Source organism: Osmerus mordax, chromosome 17, assembly GCF_038355195.1.
Source record: "Osmerus mordax isolate fOsmMor3 chromosome 17, fOsmMor3.pri, whole genome shotgun sequence".
Classification (NCBI taxonomy): domain Eukaryota; kingdom Metazoa; phylum Chordata; class Actinopteri; order Osmeriformes; family Osmeridae; genus Osmerus; species Osmerus mordax.
The window spans coordinates 8,121,685-8,140,033 of record NC_090066.1 but is presented as its reverse complement, the minus strand read 5'-3'; the positions used below and the strand labels follow the sequence as shown (position 1 = coordinate 8,140,033).

Genomic DNA, 18,349 nt, shown 5'->3' with positions numbered 1-18,349 from the left:
CATTTTGCTCCCACCCCGCAAACTCTAACTTCCACGGTTTGGAAGTTGCAGCACCATTGGTGTACCTTTCATTTTGAACACCTTCCCAAGTGTTGAAAACACACAGATGTTGCATGCTCTAGGTGTCTAGATCTAGTCTTTGATGGAGGGCAGAACGACCTAGCGTCGGGGTGTGTCTGCACATGAGGGAAAGCCGGGGGGGTAGCAACACAGAGCCAGACACCGATTTGATTGCTCCCATTATAGCAATTAACCTCAGCTTGACTCCAGGGCTGCCCAATCAGCCATGTTTCCACAGGACACACACATACACATATCAACACACACGCATACAGGCACACACACACACACATACATTCATACACACATATACGGTGGGCAGGGAAGACAGGCGAAAATAAACAGCCATGCAGGGTGCTTATTTTTACTGCTGCGCAGCACGTAAACGAGACCACCTCCTTCCCTTCTTCCCCGTGTGCGGCGGCATCCCTCGGCCTCCTCGGGTCACTCTTCACGGAGGAATAAAACAATAACAAAACAGACCCAGGAATCTCAAATATGTGCTGGCAAAAAATGGGATGGCGGCGGTGACCAAGGAAACGGCCTGCAGCCCTCTGTCCGGTGTTTTTTCCCCTTGTCATTCCTGGGACGATGTTTTCATAACCCCCCATCTGGTCTCTGGTCTGAGGAGAGCCCCAGGGAGTGAAAGACAACCTGTGTGTGAGACTGTCCAAGTCCTACAGAGCTGTAGGTCAGTAGCTTTACAGCTGGAGGGTAGCAGCGTAAAACCTCTGTGGGCTAGTAGCTTATGAACTCTATAGCTGTAGATTAGCAGTCCAGCCCAATATCTATGAGTGTGTATGTTTTCTGCCAGACATCAGCAGCTGAAGGCTGGCTGCTCTAGATCCTTATGGTACTGCTGAAAAGGCTAAATGCAACGCAAGACTTCTTAGGACTTTGGGGCACTTATGTTATTCCATTCTATTCTATTGCACTTCCAAACTGGCACAACGTTTCGTTTTCTTCAGCTTGTGATCTGCTAGACATTTCCGTGTTATCACTGATGGCTCCTCTGAGTCTGAATCAGTCAATTGAGACTAAAGGAATCTTCCAAGTGATTAGTAAGAGGTTGTGGTTACATGTTTACCTTAAAGGGAAGCTACATAGATGCAGACAGGAAAACAACACAATATAAAGAAGCATGGAATGTTGGTTCTCTCTCCTGATGGCCATACATTACCTACTTATCAAAGAGACAGCAAATAGGGACTATCATTTTGTGGTCTTGTGGTTGTTGAAATTGCTTATGAATAAGCCAACAAGGACACCATTTAAAAAGCCATTAGCCAATCCTGGTGCCAGACACCCTGGCTTGTTTTTGTCTTGGCCTCTCTGCGATGCTCGGCGGCAGGCGGAGCTGGTTGGTATTGGGTCTCGTGGCTCGCGGGGCCACAGGGGAGGAGTAATCCATTGTTGGAACAACAACGTTTCTGCTCCTGTAATCAAAGGGTGAGGAGGGTCCAGCCAAAGCTGGAGAGAGGGCTCCAGGAGTCAGCCTCAGAGAAGGAAGCCCAGCCCCTGTACCAGCTTGGTTAATCCCCACCCACCCCACCAACAAAAGCCTTTGGGCTCACCATGCCCAGTGTAGCCATACCGCCGGCCCGGTTACATCACAATAGGGGCGTGAGGAGGGGTGAGCCAGCCGGCACCAAAACACAACATCAAAGCTGGAACGGGTTGGAACGCAACATGTCCCGTCCTATACGTGGGCATGTTGCGGAAAAATATAGAGGGACTTGTGATGGATGTGGAGTGATGGCGATGGGCTGAGCTGTGAGCATGGGTGGAGTTGAGACAAGCGGCAATTGTTGGCTGCACTGCACTGGAAGCAAGAATATGGAGCCTTTCTTTTTGCTGACGACAGAGGCTCTGTGCTCTGCAAGCAGTGGAAGACCTGAAGGTCTAACCCTTCTCTAAAGGCTTAGGTAGCAAAACACAACTTCCCCATGCTGTGTTTGGAACAATATGACATGCTCAATCCACAATAGAGTCATATTAAACTTTTTGGAGAAAATTAATCTACCTCCTGGTCTCCTGTAGTTAATAATGTGAACAAACGGTGGGTGTGTTTATGGGCATGTGCGTGTGGCTGGGCTTTTATCGCTGCTAATGATCTTTGCAGTGGTTAAGCGAGTCTGCTCATAGTCTGCAAGAAACATAGCACCTTGTAGAAATGCTTAGCATTATAGCTTCAGTTTGGTAGTGGTGGTGGTGGCGGTGTGAGTGTGTGTTTACATCTACAATGTCTGTGGATTAGTGAACACCCACTCCTCACTCCAAACACACACACACCTCTCATCCCTCAGAAGAAACCTGGTCTAGAAGGTGCCAAACCAACATCAGAGAACCCAAAACCTCCCACGGTACGCCCCGAAAAGCTGCCAACCGACATCAGAGAGGATCCCCGCTGGGCCATCACACACAACGGAAAATATGTCGAAGATAAAGGCTCTGCAAATTAAAAAGGGAATAAAAAGGCGAAGGGGAGGGATAAACGACTTATGAAAAGAACAACATGAAAGTGTTCTTATGTTTGAGTGGGCCCAGCCAGTTAACTGAGTAGACATTGGAGAGGGCCTGATATGATTCAAGTCTCTTGGCCTCCCGAACCCAAGGCTGGGGTTGGGCTTGACTATGGTCAAGTCTCAATCCAGTGAAATGGGCCTCATCTACAGTAAAATAATATATTAATAAAATGAAGCAGTGAGAATATTGGCTCATCAGTTCAATGTTTCTTATATAAACAAAGTGTTTTTGGATCTTGATAGATAAGTGATGGATTCATAGATTAGTGCGTATTGTTTTGAGTGAAACAACCTTCTAAAAGACACTCAATAAATAAATGAAAGCCTTTCATTTATTTTTTAATGATAGAACCAGTAAAATCACAATAACAAAATGAGGCTTGATTTAAATGATTTGTTTATGATCATTTCCATTACTTGAAATGTAAAATTGTTTTGTACAGCCACTGCTTTGGATTGCTCTCTCAACCACACAGGGGCTGCGGTTTCTCAAGAAACAAAAAGCACAGACTTCAAAGGCTTGCTGTCACCACCCAAGAATCTCCCAGTGTCCTCCACAAGAATACCAACCACACTGGAATTTTAAGTGGATTTCACCATTTTTTGTCTGTCCATGGTGGGGGGAAGTTGTGGGATACCAAACGTCTGTTCTATCTTGGGTAGGGTAGGTCTATGCACATGTAGAGAGCCTATAGGCAAGCATACTGGCATTGTGAAGCCACCCTCCCCCCACCCTCCCCAGCAAGCCTAAACCCTGACACGTGAATTAAAGATGCTCCAACTCACAGGACTAAAGACCACCAGGCTACCTACTTTTATCTCTTATGATAACACTTTTTAGTATACGATATTCTCTAAGAAAACTAAGCTCTTAGAAAATGTACTTTCACTCATATCGGATCTATCACTTGCTTCCATTTACATTTATTAATTTGAGGGACGTATTTTCAATCATCATTGAAAATATACTGCATTTTCAAGGAATACCCTACTCTATTAAAGAAATGGAGAGGTAATTTTATTATGGAGGATATTTCCCTCAATTCAAAAGAAGCTCACAGCATACAAGCAAAATCTCATGCAAGGCTGTTTTATAATAGGCTAGCATAGGCAAATATTGGAGGCATGTAAATGGTCATGCCTCCAATATTTTCGAAAATTATTATTTTACCCTTTTGTCAATGATAGTGATGTGATGTCTGAACAACGTGTACCCCACATCTGGCCGCCAGAAAATTGCAGGTTAAAGTTGCTTCAACATTAAACAACACCGCCCTCGTGTGAAACCTTTTTCAATAGCATCTTCGTGAGTTCGTGTCACTCGCGTCATCATGGCAGAGCAGGAAGTTAACCAAAATGAATTCGAGTTAAAATCTCTGAATTCTGATATTCCAACCTTTGTTGGATTCATCAATAAATCACGCAATGATGCCAGAGCCTGGTGGCTGGACTTTGATGGGGTTCCAGTGTTGTATGGAGACATACGACCGGGTGCGTTATTAAGGATGGACACTTTTCTCAGTGAGTAGCTTCGAGTTCAAACTTGTTTAACACGTCTTTCTATCAGAGGTTATAGTTTATTGGCCTATAAATCGTCAGGTATGTTCGCCTAAGAGTTTTTTCGTTTGTCATCAACAGCACATCCTTGGGTTTTCAGGGACACTCGCAATGGTGCAAAACTTTTGACGAATTTAAAAGAGGTTCACATGCCAACTCCCGCAGAATATGATGAACATGGCGACCCTGCTTTTCTAAGCGTGATCATAACCAACCCAGGTGAGATTATCAACCTCACAGCATGGGTATAGTCACTAATATATTTCCACAGATAAGGTCATCGAGGATGGATCAACAATTTTCCACTTACCAGACATAATTGTTATTCCATCCTATCAACCGAAGTATGTAATACTGTGGAAACCCCCTAGTGTTGACAAAACACACACACAGCCTAATACTTGTCATCCCCATGCTTTCATTTTCAAAAACCTGCTCACGTGACATCCAGGAATTCTAAATGTATTGTTTTGTGTGTTCTGTCCTAGTTTACTCTCTTCTGGATTCCTGCTTGATGTTGATCAGAAGCCTGGTGAGATATGAACACTACCATAGACTGGACATTCCTGCAGCATTGAAACAGGAGCTCCGAAGACATCCAGATATAGTCAATGATCTCAGGCTGCTTCATTCCACCAGAACATCAGAAAGATGAACATATAAATGGATCATGAGCTGGTTGGTCAGTGGTTCATATGCAGTCACTACCTGTACATCATAACTAAGTTTGGCCATTAGAAAGTGGGTATCCTACTTTTATATAGAAAGGATACATACATAATAATGCAACTCATTACATTTAACATTAATTTAATCAACAGCAAACATGTTAATGATTGACATATATTTTACAGACATGCAACTATGCTACATGTCACATTACAACTGTATTGCACTTGCGGTCTTGTTAATAAATTAATCAGAGAAGCTAAACAGAAACAAGAAAAATCCCTTTGTAAATTATTTACATTAAGCTGTATCTCAACATAAACAACTAATTTAATCCTTGAGATTCCTTCCGGCTATAAATTCGTGTTACTATACACAGTAAACACTTAAATATCTTTACATCAATCTTCTTATAACATTATGTGGTCCCAAATGATGCTCTGTGGTTATATTCAAAATCATTTGAATAGTACCTCACACGTTTTCCCTGTGTACTGGTACTATTTAGGTCCTGCAATACTCATTACTCGTCAACATCTCCTAAACATCTTGTGCCTGACAGACTTTTGTGTATAAAGTCATTCAGAAAAAATACCAGCATGACAAGAGTCAAGCTAAGGTTGAAAAACTCATGTGATTAGATTAATTTAGTTCATCTCCAGTTACCAACGTGAAACAATATATCACATTCAAAATAATAAAACAGGAAAAAAAAAAAAGGAATAAACTATTTCAGTTTCACAATCCCATGATTGAAAACAGCCTGGTGTTAATGTATTATAAGGTTAAACGTGGACCAAAATGACAGCATTTATCGAGGACATATCTGACCGATTCCCTCGTAATAACTCCCTCACACCAGCAGAGGGCCCTGTGCAGCCTCAGTTCTTCTTCATGGAGTCCAGGATCCGCAGGATGTGCAGGAAGAGGTTGACGATGTCCAGGTAGAGGTTGATGGAGGCCAGGATGTGCTCCTCGGGGGACAGCTGGTGCATCAGGAGATGTGTGTCATAGATGATGAAGCCGCAGAACAGCAGAGCCCCGGCGCCGGCAAACACCAGCTCCGTGGTGTCGTTGTTGAAGAAGAGCTGACGATGGAGGGAGAGGAGTGGACCACATCCAGTGACAGTTAGATAGAAGACAAGTCCTACGTTAACTCATGATCAATCTAGCTGGTTCACAACAGACCTTGACCCAGAGTAATGACAATGTTAGAAAAGTTTCAAAGACATGGTAAAGGGGATAAACTCACCCTCATAAAACTGGCAATGATCAGAATCCACAGGCAGGCAAACAATCTGAAACAAAATGTTTGGTTCACCCTTAGCAAATCTCAGAAAGAAAGTAAGTCTACATAAGTAGACAGAATTGTTATCAGGTCATGGTTTTCCCATAGGATGTTAACATGGTTAGTTGCAACTTCTCTAACTATCTGGTTAGAGAAGAACCATACCCAGCTCCCAGTTTGCTGAAGTCCCTCTTAGACTGGAAGGTGTATGCAGTCAGTCCCAGGAATACAGCAGTGGTGAGGAAGAAGGCCTGGAGCACTATGGCATACTCATAGAAGGTCACTGTAGGGGAAAAGTACATATCCCATAAGCAATTCATTAGGTTACCAGTGTTCACACAGAGAGGATTCCTTCAAGAGGGGCATCAAGTTCTGACTCCAGTCATATGACTTAGTTGGCACAGATTTTGGAATGTGGTGGTAATGTGTTCTGTTTACAGATTCAAAAACAACTCACCAGCCGTTGCAACAGAGATTGCTTCCAACAAAGTCTAAAAAAGAAACCTTGTTTAAACTTTTGCTTTCAGTATAGCATGCACGTTATTACCTTAGGAATAAGATGGAGTAATGTGTGGCTAGTACGGCATTGGATTTAATCTTGAAAATACACTTACAAATGTGAATAACAGGTAAAGGTTGACTGGGTGCTTGTGTCGGTACACCGCCAAGGCCACGAGCAGAACTAGAGAGCCGATTGCTGATACCAACACCACCGCGGGACTGAGGGGGCACAGTCCATACATTAGACAAATAGGCCACAACCCTTTAAACCGTACATGTTTGTCAACCGTTTCCTATTCAGAGTTTCTGTATGATTCTGTGTCTAGTAAAAGCTTACCTTGCATGGACGAAATCCTTGATGGTGTCACAGAACATAAAGAGGGCAGATGTTGCAGTGGTCAGAATGATCTGCAGAGACAGGATGCTGTACACCTTGCGCAAAAAATCTGTACAAAGAAATAATTATGAGTTTTAGGTAGCTAATATGGTGTAGGTAGATCTAGGCCATCACGGTCACAGCAAACGTCGATACGTCATGACAGATATAGCTACTGACTTAACCAACATTATTTTGTATGACAGTAACCAAAACACAGGAAAGAAATTGTATGACTTGTGTTTCTATTCATTCTACAATCGAGATTTTGTTAACATTGCTATATTGTGCTAGGCTAGCACCTACGTACCCAGCTATCTAGGTAGATAGCTGCTAACGTGTTAGAGCTAGCCAAAATAAAAATACTCCGTTTACCCATTCGGATTTGCACACTTGCTGTTGCAACGTTTGTGCCATAGTTGAAATCATCTTCAATTGAAGATCTGGGGTATTTTTCAGTAGTCATCTTGTACTCGGAACAATAAGGAATCTATTCCAGATGATGGAGACGTTATATAGTTTAATGATATCTGTTTTGGGCCTTGCACGTCTGTTTCCGCAAACGTCTGTAGAGCAAAAAGTAGGCTGTTCCGTCGCTACGGTAGTGATTCGTTTAGGGTGGTGTTCAGGAGCGTCAACGTCAACGAAAGCGTGATCAACAGTGTCTTTCATTTAGCATGTCTGTCTTTATGTTATAAAGGATTTGTATTTAATGTTATTCATTCTTATACAATAGGCTACATATAAAGTGCACGAGTCACAATCAGATACATTTGGAATATTGGTATCGCTAGATAGCGATAGTCTCAATCATGAGGCTAGGCTACTACTAGTAAATTCGTAGGCTATTTATGTTTCCAAATTATGTCATATTACTCCTCATTCAGGGATTTTCAGTAGGCTAAGGGCGTTTATTCATTAACAGGCTAGCCTACATAAAATTCCCTGCAACTCAACTAAAAATAAAGATTCCACTTCATATTATGCTAGTGGTCTGTCATCTCTTGCCTGTCAATTGAATGGCTAGATTCGAATGTAACAATGAAGCTATTAAAATTAGTTCCCTTTCTTGTAGAAACATGAATATGCCCAGGCCATGTCGCGTCACATTGACCCTGTAAATTTAGGGTAAACTGGCCTAATCTTAGTAATTTATACTATAACATGTTCTGCAATTTAAAAAAGTGAAACTGTAACCAACATTTTGGATTATTGCCATAGTCACAGGTTGTGTCTGTTCATCACCTGAGGAAGTTTAGGGATTTTCCAAAGCATATTTATCCTCCTGTTTCATCAACCTGTACATATCCTTTCTACCTAACAACAGTTTTTGATTGGCTATTAAAAAGGTGAAGGGGCGGTGTTACATTGTGTACTTTAGTCGGTCCTCGGTTAGTTTCACTTTATTGTTGCTGGAACATACACAGTGACAGTTGTTTTAACAAGCTGATCAAACAGTTGAATAAATTCGACCAAAAATGAAGGCATTTTTTTCCTTCGCGGTCATCTTTCTAATCTATAGCACCGTGGAGTCCAAAGAATGTAAGTAATCTAGCAGTGTTAGACTTCAATGTAGGCTTTTTTTGGTCGACTTAAAATAGCCTTAAGGATTTGTGTAGGCCTAGTTTAAATTGCAATTAACTATTGTATTGTATATTTTAAAATATAATGAAGTGCTTTACAGCAGGCTACCTTTGATAATGAGACCTATTACAACGATGCCTACCCCTGAACCAACTATCACGGAAGTGATTTTAATGTCGACAGGTAGCCTATAGCTCTATACGTAATAGTCATGATTATATTAATAATTTAACAAAGCTTGTTGAGCAATATAAATAGATTTAGGCTATATTGTTATAAATCAGTAACAATATAAACTATGTTGGTCTAATTGAATATAGCCTTTCGAATTGATTGCATATGGCCACTTCTACATAGGCAAAATGTTGTTTTACTTTAGCCAGCCAAAACTCATTGTATGGTTTTTGATGTTTATTAACATCATGCAATGTCTTACTTTTTGTATTGGCTGCTTGGAAGTCCCCTTACAGTTTAACTTTCGATTTCATAGAATTGGTCGTTGCAATGATCGCGCCATTTTAAAATGGTGTCTCGCTCTGTGTTACTGCGAAGAGAAGTAACATCCGTCAAATAATATTTTTTTTGTCTCTTTCCTCTTTCCTCAGCTCCACCAAAGGTTCAGGTGTATGGCCACAACCCTGGCAAATATGGGGCACCAAACACTCTGATCTGTCATGTGAGTGGCTTCCACCCCCCTGACATCAGCATCCAGCTCATGAAGAATGGGATGGAGATCCCTAATGCCAAGCAGACTGACCTGGCCTTCGAGAAGGGATGGAAGTTCCACCTGACCAAGAGTGTGGACTTCACACCTCAAGAGGAGGACAAGTTCACGTGCCGAGTGCGCCACCTGACCAAGGAAACAGAGTATATGTGGGGTAAGTAATTTTAGATGACACTAATCTCATAGTCTAGCATAACTTTAAAATCACTAATTTACCTTAGCCTTGTTATTATGGAAAAATGTAATTATTACTGTAAATAGTTATATTATTTGGTAAACTTGTGTTACTTGGATTGCATTATATTACATACATGAGCATGTCACTGACCACTGACCTGGCGTAGCCTATATTTTCAAAAATAAAAGTATATTCTTGTTTTTCAGACCCAGATATGTAACTTGGTGGAGCCAACAGGCATGACTTCCTGGTATGTTTTCCACTTAAGTTGTTTGTACACTTGGTATAAAATATACAATTTATTTTGGTGCATGAATATACATAAAAAGTAACTTATGTATCTTTTTTCCCCTCAGGGTTCTTTTTCAGCATAATTGGGGGCAACATAATCCACATGACTTAATACGGAACTGAAATGATTTTATTCCACTATTCAACATGAGCTTTCATTCTAGTTTTCTGTCTCTGTTTTTCAAGGACATTCAGTACTTCCAATAACATTATGGTAATATGAAAGGTTTAGAGGGGGATTTCTTGTATGTTTTGCGGTGTTCTAGTATAATTTTCATTTTACCATTAAATAAGAGCTGCAAACACTCAATGTAAATTACCAGATATCACAATAAACAGATCATTGAGAGCAATTGAAAATCTGTATATATATATATTTTCTTTTTGTGTTTTTGTAACCTGAAGAGGTAAATTTTTTAATGAGCAGGTGTATTTGATCACTGTAGGAACCCATTTAAGGGCTGTTGTCTTAAGACATGACATACTTTGTGTTTTCTATTGAATAAACCTCTCAACCAATGGTGGTGTTATGATTGACATCATTTTGTAGAGGAACCTTATTTTCTGAACTAAAGCCTATATCATGTGTATAATCAAATAACAATAGGAGCTGTTGTAATGAGTTACTCAGTTATGTTCCAACTCCAATTTCGTATTTGTGTGTGTGTAGGCATTCTGAAGATTTTCAGACACCATCCCCTTTCCACATTTCCACTTTTTAAAATGCTAACAATTGCCATCATTCTACACCCATCCTACCATTATGAAAACATGTTTTTTGAAATATTAGCAAATATCTGTTTCCAGTATCTTTATTTAGTAGGCTACTACCAAGAGGTACTTCAGCAGCAATTACATCTTCTGAGTTCTCCTGGGTATGCCACAATCAGCTGTGCAAACCTGGATTTGAGCAGTTTCTCCATTCCTTGCAGATCCTCTAAGAACAAAATGGACGAGGAATTCAAATTTAGCCTAATCGGAACAGATAAACTTTGATTAGATTTTTAAGGGTATACATACTTTACATGGGCTGTATACCTTAATCAATATTCGTTAATCAAACGTTTTTTCTTTTGAAAACAAATGTGGAATGTAAAGGACGTAGGTGTCCGTAGGTGTCTCTGTGCCAGAGAGGAATCCTACTAGAAAAATGGTAAGCACAGTCCTGCATAGCAAGCGATTTTCATTGGCTATCATTTTTATGGGGAGGTGTTGTACGTCTGTACTTTCGATTTCAACCAACATATATTTTGCGACGTCGGTTTGTAATTTGTTTGTCGTCAAAACATTGTTTATCCACACTTTTTGGAAACGTTTGGACTTCTACTAGAACGATGAAGACTTGTGTTATGTTCTGTGTTTTCTTGTGCGTCGTGGGAGCCGGCTTCGCCAAGGAATGTTAATAAGTTATGGATCTGTTAAATTAATAAGTTAATAAAATATGGTTCTCACAAGTTCCTCCAAAAGCCTATTTTTTGTGGTCTCACTGTCAAACTTTGTTGCCCTATGTTTAGGGTTAGTTGAGTTGTGATAGACTGAGTGCATCTGTTCACACTGATTTCAATAGCAGATATATTTTTATAATGTCCATGTATCAATCTTAATATTTTTATGAAAACATGTTATAAGTTGTGATTTACCACCACTGGCACGTCATCGGGCCTGTGGTCATCGTGGCCTCGAGGGGTGTGGCCCCCGCTGCGGCAGGCATCCCTTATTTTTCTGTATTGAAGGTGGCAACCCTACTCTGATCTGTCATGCGAGTGGCTTCCACCCCTCCAGACATCAGTATCGATCTACTGAAGAACGGGGTGGTGATGCCTGATGCCCGTCAGACAGATCTGGCTTTGAGCAGGGCTGGCAGTTCCACCTGACCAAAAGTGTGGCATTCACACCCCAGAGTGATGAGTACTACTGCAAGGTCACCCACAAGATGAAGTCCAAGACGTACACCTGGAGTAAGTTCTCTCTGGATGTGCTTGTGAGTGACTAAATGGAAATCTGATAACATTTGTATTCATTGAGATGTCTTCTTCCACACAGACTCAGATATGTAGGTGTGTGGTCTTCATAATTCCAGGTGTGTATTTAATCATTACTTTAATTATTGAAACGTTTCAGCTGCATGTCAAATTGTTAATGCTGTATAATGTTACACATTTTAACCACAGTGTTATGAGAATATATTATGCAGGAGGTGAATTGATTATCTTTTTGTCTTTGTTCATCTAAGGATCCATCTTGGCAGGGGGGATTCTAGACCATTTCAACTGGAGGGGCCAAGCTAGGGCCAGTTGTACTGCTAGAGGGGACAGGTACATTAAACATTATTGTTGTCATGTAGTTTTCTTCACTGTATTGCAGGCATTAACAGGCAAAATATTTGATTATATTATAATGACTCAGACTCTACATTTAGGGGGGACACAATGGGGTCCAAGCTTGCTTTCACAGGGTACTGCCCCTGCATTGTGGACAACCTGTGCTCTGTCTGTCATCTTCTGCACCAATGTAATATTGTCTATGGCTATAAATAAATAACGGTAATTTAACTAAGTTAATGTTGGACTCATTTATATTCAATGTATAATGTATATGTAAACACATGTTATGTGCTTAAGTAGATGGGAAGAAAAAAAACAAGATGGTACATGTGTGGTCTTTATTTTAAAATAGATCCAAAGTACATATCACCTGTATAGGCCGTTCTACAATTCTTTTAACCGTTTGACTAGAGTTATGTGATATACATTGCTGTGGAAAAATACATCATCAGATGCTTTTCAAGCTCTTGGCTCAAAGTGTGCTTTAGGTCAGTGAATTCTTTAGGACAGTGTGTGTTGCGTTCTTCCCTTTCTATCACTGTTTTCCAGAGTTGTAAGGCTGATAATGTGACGTAAGAGGGTGGATAGTTGCCTATAAAATTGATACAGTCTTCAATGGGTTGTAACAGAAATTTGCATGTCGTAGCTTGTTTTATGAACTTTGCCAAAATCTCTCCTTTGTTTCCTTCTGTCATTTTTAACAGGAAGTTTTCCAGTATGGTTCTGAGAGGGATGGCATACTCAATATAACTCTTATCTTTTGCATATGGCAACCCACCCGTATGAATGCCAATGACCTGGCAAAGGTCATCAAAGACTGGAGAACCAGAGGCTCCATGAAATAAACAGGTGTGATAGGTCACAATATTGTTCTTTTGAGACACAATACTGTCTGCATCATTCTTCTGCGCATCATTCATCAGAAAATAAGTATCGATTAATTTCCCTTTTTTTTTTATCAAAGTCTCTTCTCTTTTCTCATACCCAATGATTATGGTAGAATCCATCGTCTTCACTTTTCCATCTGGGTGTCCGATGATACAAACACCACCACTGTTGGGCTGAGGGCCATAATGGCAGAGAAGTCCATTGACATTAAAGTTGTGATCCTCAAGTTCAAGGATAACAAAGTCAATGCGTCGTTTACGATAATCGAAGCCACACTGAAGGTTAATAATAACTGGCTTAATCTTTAAGGGAACATGGTCTGTGCCTGTATTCTCATTTTCAAATATGGCCGTCACTTCACAGTGAAGTATTTGGTCATCAGTGTGCCATGTCTTATCGTTTTCAAGCAGGTGGGCATTTGTAATAATATAGCCATCAAACAGCAGAAACCCAGTGCCTTGTTTGGCAGCATTGATCTTACATACAGAGCCAGATAATTTAAACAGTTTCATTAGTCTATGGCATTCAAAAATGTCACTGCTGTCTTTTGTAAATTCACAACATATATGATTTAGCAGACTTGGGTAGGTTTTCTTTTTGTACCTTTTCATCATCTGTTCGACCAACTCCTCAAATTGGTTTTGTAGAATGATCAAAGTTTCAATGATCAAAGCTTGAAAAGTCAGCCTAGGTAGGCTACTACAGTATAGTAGCTAGTACAGTAGCTATCAGTAGCGTTGCTAATCTAGCGTCACTTGCGCTTAGTTTACCTTTTTAGTGGAGTTAATAACTTTCCAAAATAAACGATCAACTCCACAATAAGTCTAGCAGTAATATATACGGGTCCAAATATATTTTCAGGTTAGACGAGATAATCACAATTTGAATCGAAACTCAAGGCGTTAATTTAGGCTACGTCTGATCGGAAGAGTGGAACGTAATGGCAGGAGAGAAAACTAAACTCTAGATATGGATTTTCATGAGCGCGCGCTGTCAACTCACATTAATACGTCACATATGTATGACGAACATGCAAATACGATACCTATGGTATTTGCATGTTATGATTATTCCAGAGAATAGGGCATACTCGAATTAGCCGTACCACTTTTGTCTCAAGATAACTTGACATCAGCCTCACTACATATAGCCTATATTTGATGTCAGATTTGATTAATCAAATTAATAAAAGGCAGTATATCGGTTCTGTTCTATATATGTGAATCTGTTCATCATACTTGTTTTTTGTGTGTGTAAAGTCCAAATTCTTATGAAAAGGCATCTTTTTATGATTTTTCTAAATTACTAGGCTATATTTTTTATTTATTCATTGTCTGACTCTGATTCTGCTGCCCCCTGTCAAAAGACCTAGCCTACAACTTTCTCCGTGAATCGATTACAGTGCAATAGGCCAATTGTAAATAAATGTAGACACTACAAAGCTGCCAAACATAAATGGATGAAACTGACAATTAGTAAAGATAATTTTTTGGAAAGGGTTGATCTTATCTCACTAATCCTAAAAAGGTGCTATTTTTGTTTTCAATACGATGCAACGTAACTGGCTACTCGCAAGCCTACATCTCCGCCTACTGATTACGCATAGTGGCGGAGGAGGACCCCGGGTATTTCCACTATTCAGCAATAGGTTGTACTACCACAGGACTTTGCTTCAAAATGTAACTAGACAAACTTTACATGCATGTTCAAAGAGAAGATGGATAACGCTACCTTTTTGTACGACGTTCCCCCGGCTCTTATCGAAACATTTTGTAAGATAATCGACAGTGGAGATGACAGTCTTGGATGGCGTGGTTTAGGTAAGAAACAAAAAAAAACATTATTTGGGGTTACCCAAACATGCGATTACAATCAAGGAAACGTTTGTGTAAACCATCCGGCCCACTTTAAAACACATTTCTGTAGATATAAGAAACCTAATAACTTGATATCTACAATACAGCTGCACATATTGTACCAAGTTGGCTAGATGTTCGTCGCGCAGAAAGGATTGAGGCTACGGGAAAGAGCCCTACGCGTGAACTTATCTGGGCTTGGGCTCAACAGAATACTACCGTGGCGGATCTTCAGCGTGTGCTGTTGCAAATGGGACACCTAAGAGCTCTGCAGCTTTTTCAGCCTGGTGAGACTACATTGTAGCCTTACCATTATCATTCCGTTTCTTATTGAATCAGGCCATTCTGTTAGGAATTGTGTCTAGTTCAGTTAGTACTTAGTAGTTAGGACGCATGTACGATGTTCCTTTTCACTACATCAAGTTCCTCTTATTGTGCGTGAACTAGCTAGTGTCAACAAACAGTTGCTGTGGTTAAAATGGTTGCTGCCATAGGGTTAGTTTATTTTTTGAAAGGGTGACTGATTTAAATATATTTTCAGACTCAAAGTACTCATCTTACAGTGATGGACGAAACGCAACAGACCCACAATCATCATCTGAGATGCCTATGGTAACAAACTAAGCTAACACCACATTACTGTAGTGTTGAAATGGATCCGGCCAATGACAGACATGTGGATTGTAATGATCCTATTTCTGTTCATTAATTCGAATCGAATTATTTTTTGCTTCTTTTGTCCAGCCACAAGCAACAGACAGTGTATATACCAAACCTGGAACTCATGTGCCAATTGGAGGTATGTTAAAGTTGTGTGTTTTTATTTTTGTTAATATAGTATAATATAATGTGTTCATTGATTTAGACCAGCTTTTTACACCATGAGATGGTTTCAATCTGACTCTTCACACCTCACACATGTTACATCCTGCAGTTAACTTGGGCTATATCTGAGGAAATATCCACAATCACTTTTACTCACTAGGTTTTGTATCAGAAAGTGTGGGGATCATTTTAATCACATGAATTCACTCAACTTTCTCTTGAGTGGTTTGTAGGGACAATGAGGATGTGGGACTTTATATGAATTGAGTACAAATCATACAAATCATACATAACTTCACTGTGTTTGTTGAATGTGTTTTGTCTTCGACTCCTAAGCTACAGAAGGTAGGCATGTGATCACTTACTCAGATGTGGTAGAGGGGACCAGAAACTTTCACCACGACATGAAGATAGCAGAGGGCAACTTTTCAGAAATATACAGAGCAGTAAAGGGAAATGAAACCTTTGCAGTCAAGCTCTTTAAACAGGTAAAAAAAACATCTCCTCAAATGCAGAAGTATGAAACCAAGCTTGTTTACTAAGGTGTGGTTTAAATTGGCTCAAATTTGTGTTCCTTTTTTTTCAAATCCTAACCCAGACACAGAAGGCCTCATGGAGGGATCTGTGGGACTCGTTCAGAAAAGAGATGGAGGTCCACCACCTGTATGTTGCAAAAATATATTTCCTTGTAAACAGATCTACGGGTATGTTTTTCTTATCTGCAATCCACACGGTTATGAGTTTCATAAACTGAATGTCTTCCTTTAAGCTACCAGCATCCCAACATCTTAGAGTTGTTGGCTTGCTTCTCTGAAGGGGACAAGTACTGTCTGGTCTACCCCTACCTCCCAAACAGATCACTCTCTATTAGACTACATGACCTGGTGAGTTCAACATCAGCATCACTTATCAATCATTCATGAAAGAAAAACACACGGCCAAATGGGCTACAGTGTAAAGGGAACGCTGTTTTGAATGTACATCTGTGTTTCATGATGTGTGGTGTCCCCCTTTGTTGTGTCCCCACAGAGCATTGAGCCTCCTCTGTTTTGGCCGGAACGTCTGGACATCATCAAAGGAACGGCGAAGGCTGTGCACTATCTGCACACAGCACAGCCTTGCACTGTCATCTGTGGGAACATCACTAGGTAGGCTTAGCCCTTCAGCATCTCCCCCTTAGGTGAATGGAAGATGATTGTTGTCATAAAGGGTCAACCTAATAGTCAACCTGTCACTGTTATAGCACTGACATTTTATATTTGCGCTGAATAGGACTAACACAAAGTCCTATTATGTTTTCAGACCTAGTTCTTAAGAGTTTTGTCTCTCCCCACAGTGCAAACATCCTGCTGGATGAAGGTCTGCGACCCAAGCTGTCCGATTTTACAACGGCTCGCCTCCGACCACACTCCGTCAATCAGGGCTGCACCATCACCATGGAGATGAGTTCCCACAGCAACTTAGGATACCTGCCTGAGGAGTACATACGTGACGGCAAGCTGTCCGTCAGTCTGGACGTTTACAGCTTTGGAATAGTGAGTTGGAGTCATTTAACGACTGCATTCTTTTTCTGATTCAAGAGGTTTTGGGAAAATAAAGTCTTATGAATATTATTTGTCCCTTAGGTCATCATGGAAACAATTACAGGACTCAAGGCTATACAGGAGTCTCCTAAACAGACCCTGCTGGTAAGAGACGTAACGCATTACACGTTTTTGTTGTCACTAACTCAGCAGTGTGATATATTCAACTACGAAAAAATTCAATGGAACACCTGGGCTGTTGTCAATTTTTTCTCAATCTCTTTTTCAGAGAGACGTCCTGAGTGGGGAGATGGAGGACAGTGGGAGTGTGGATTCGTGTCTGCAGCACCTGGACCAGAGGGCTGGCCCCTGGCCCCACGCAGTCTCCCTCTGTTTGATGCGCCTAGCCCTGGAGTGCACCTGCAGCCGACCCCGCAGCAGACCCAAAATGACGGCGGTGTGTTAGCCTGGGAATACGGGAACCAACTAGTCAGCAAACATGCTCTCTTAAAGCTCACACCAAGTAAGCAGGGATTGATTTTGCCCTGCATTTGTCCCCAGGTTTTAGAGGTGTTGAGCCAGCTTCTTCCCCTCCCATGCCCCCCTGAAGACCAGCCTCACACCCTAGACGGGAGTGCGTCTGGGCTGCCGGAACATGACTCTTGTCCCAGTGTGCCCGTGGAAGATGACGAGCAGCACAGCTACGCTGCAGCCATCCCACAGCCTGCTCCAGACGCAGACGACCCCAGTCCCAAGTCCCGGCCTTGTGAGTGTAGCCAATCAGAGGTGACCTATATAAACAGCGGCGAGAAATCTGGCAGTATCTCTTCAAGCGATCAGTCACAAGGGGAAGCAGTGATTCCTCCGACTCAGAGCCTGCAGAGAGGGCCAGAGCCAGTGGACCTGTACCGTAGCTGGCCCGTGCAGTGCTGCTGCTCCTCCGAGGTAGAGGGGTTGAGCTGCGAAGACTGCAGGGCCAACGGGTTCACTTCCTGCCACTGAGACGTACTTCACGGCAATCATTAAATGTCGTTTTGAAACCCCCTAGTTTTGTTTTTGAACGTATGATCAAAAAAAACACACACAAAAAAGCACATTTTATGAATTCTGAAGGGCATTTTAACTTTTGTTCTTCCTCACTAAGCAAATACAAAGTTGTTATATTATGTAACCACGATTA

General features: G+C 41.1%; 4 protein-coding genes and 1 pseudogene across 5 annotated transcripts; 3 read left to right on the top strand and 2 right to left on the bottom strand.

Annotated features, from left to right (window-relative positions):
• Window positions 1–4,935: 4,935 nt before the first annotated feature.
• tmbim4 (transmembrane BAX inhibitor motif containing 4) lies at window positions 4,936–7,551 on the bottom strand. The gene is made up of 7 exons (XM_067254564.1): window positions 7,352–7,551; window positions 6,938–7,046; window positions 6,714–6,819; window positions 6,557–6,590; window positions 6,265–6,382; window positions 6,064–6,109; window positions 4,936–5,899 (listed from the first exon to the last, which is right to left on the bottom strand). The coding sequence occupies exons 1-7, from the start codon at window positions 7,440–7,442 to the stop codon at window positions 5,693–5,695; spliced, it is 711 nt and encodes a 236-aa protein (XP_067110665.1). The 5' UTR covers window positions 7,443–7,551; the 3' UTR covers window positions 4,936–5,692.
• An 807-nt stretch (window positions 7,552–8,358) lies between these two features.
• LOC136959973 (beta-2-microglobulin-like) lies at window positions 8,359–10,273 on the top strand. Its single transcript, XM_067254222.1, has 4 exons — window positions 8,359–8,518; window positions 9,166–9,438; window positions 9,669–9,712; window positions 9,819–10,273. Exons 1-3 carry the CDS (start codon window positions 8,455–8,457, stop codon window positions 9,680–9,682), a joined length of 351 nt encoding a protein of 116 aa, XP_067110323.1. The 5' UTR covers window positions 8,359–8,454; the 3' UTR covers window positions 9,683–9,712; window positions 9,819–10,273.
• An 814-nt stretch (window positions 10,274–11,087) lies between these two features.
• LOC136960495 (beta-2-microglobulin-like) lies at window positions 11,088–11,746 on the top strand (annotated as a pseudogene).
• An 866-nt stretch (window positions 11,747–12,612) lies between these two features.
• On the bottom strand, window positions 12,613–13,477 carry LOC136960494 (serine protease FAM111A-like). The gene is made up of 2 exons (XM_067255005.1): window positions 12,743–13,477; window positions 12,613–12,636 (listed from the first exon to the last, which is right to left on the bottom strand). The coding sequence occupies exons 1-2, from the start codon at window positions 13,475–13,477 to the stop codon at window positions 12,613–12,615; spliced, it is 759 nt and encodes a 252-aa protein (XP_067111106.1).
• A 1,142-nt stretch (window positions 13,478–14,619) lies between these two features.
• Window positions 14,620–18,211, top strand: irak3 (interleukin-1 receptor-associated kinase 3). 2 transcript variants are annotated; one of them, XM_067254749.1, is made up of 12 exons: window positions 14,620–14,785; window positions 14,929–15,108; window positions 15,363–15,433; window positions 15,566–15,620; window positions 15,989–16,134; window positions 16,245–16,309; window positions 16,416–16,530; window positions 16,676–16,794; window positions 16,983–17,181; window positions 17,272–17,334; window positions 17,459–17,626; window positions 17,731–18,211. In XM_067254749.1, exons 1-12 carry the CDS (start codon window positions 14,668–14,670, stop codon window positions 18,169–18,171), a joined length of 1,740 nt encoding a protein of 579 aa, XP_067110850.1. In that variant the 5' UTR covers window positions 14,620–14,667; the 3' UTR covers window positions 18,172–18,211. The 2 variants fall into 2 exon arrangements, with proteins under 2 accessions (XP_067110850.1, XP_067110849.1); XM_067254748.1 differs by having other exon boundaries at window positions 14,634–14,785; window positions 15,983–16,134.
• Window positions 18,212–18,349: the final 138 nt, after the last annotated feature.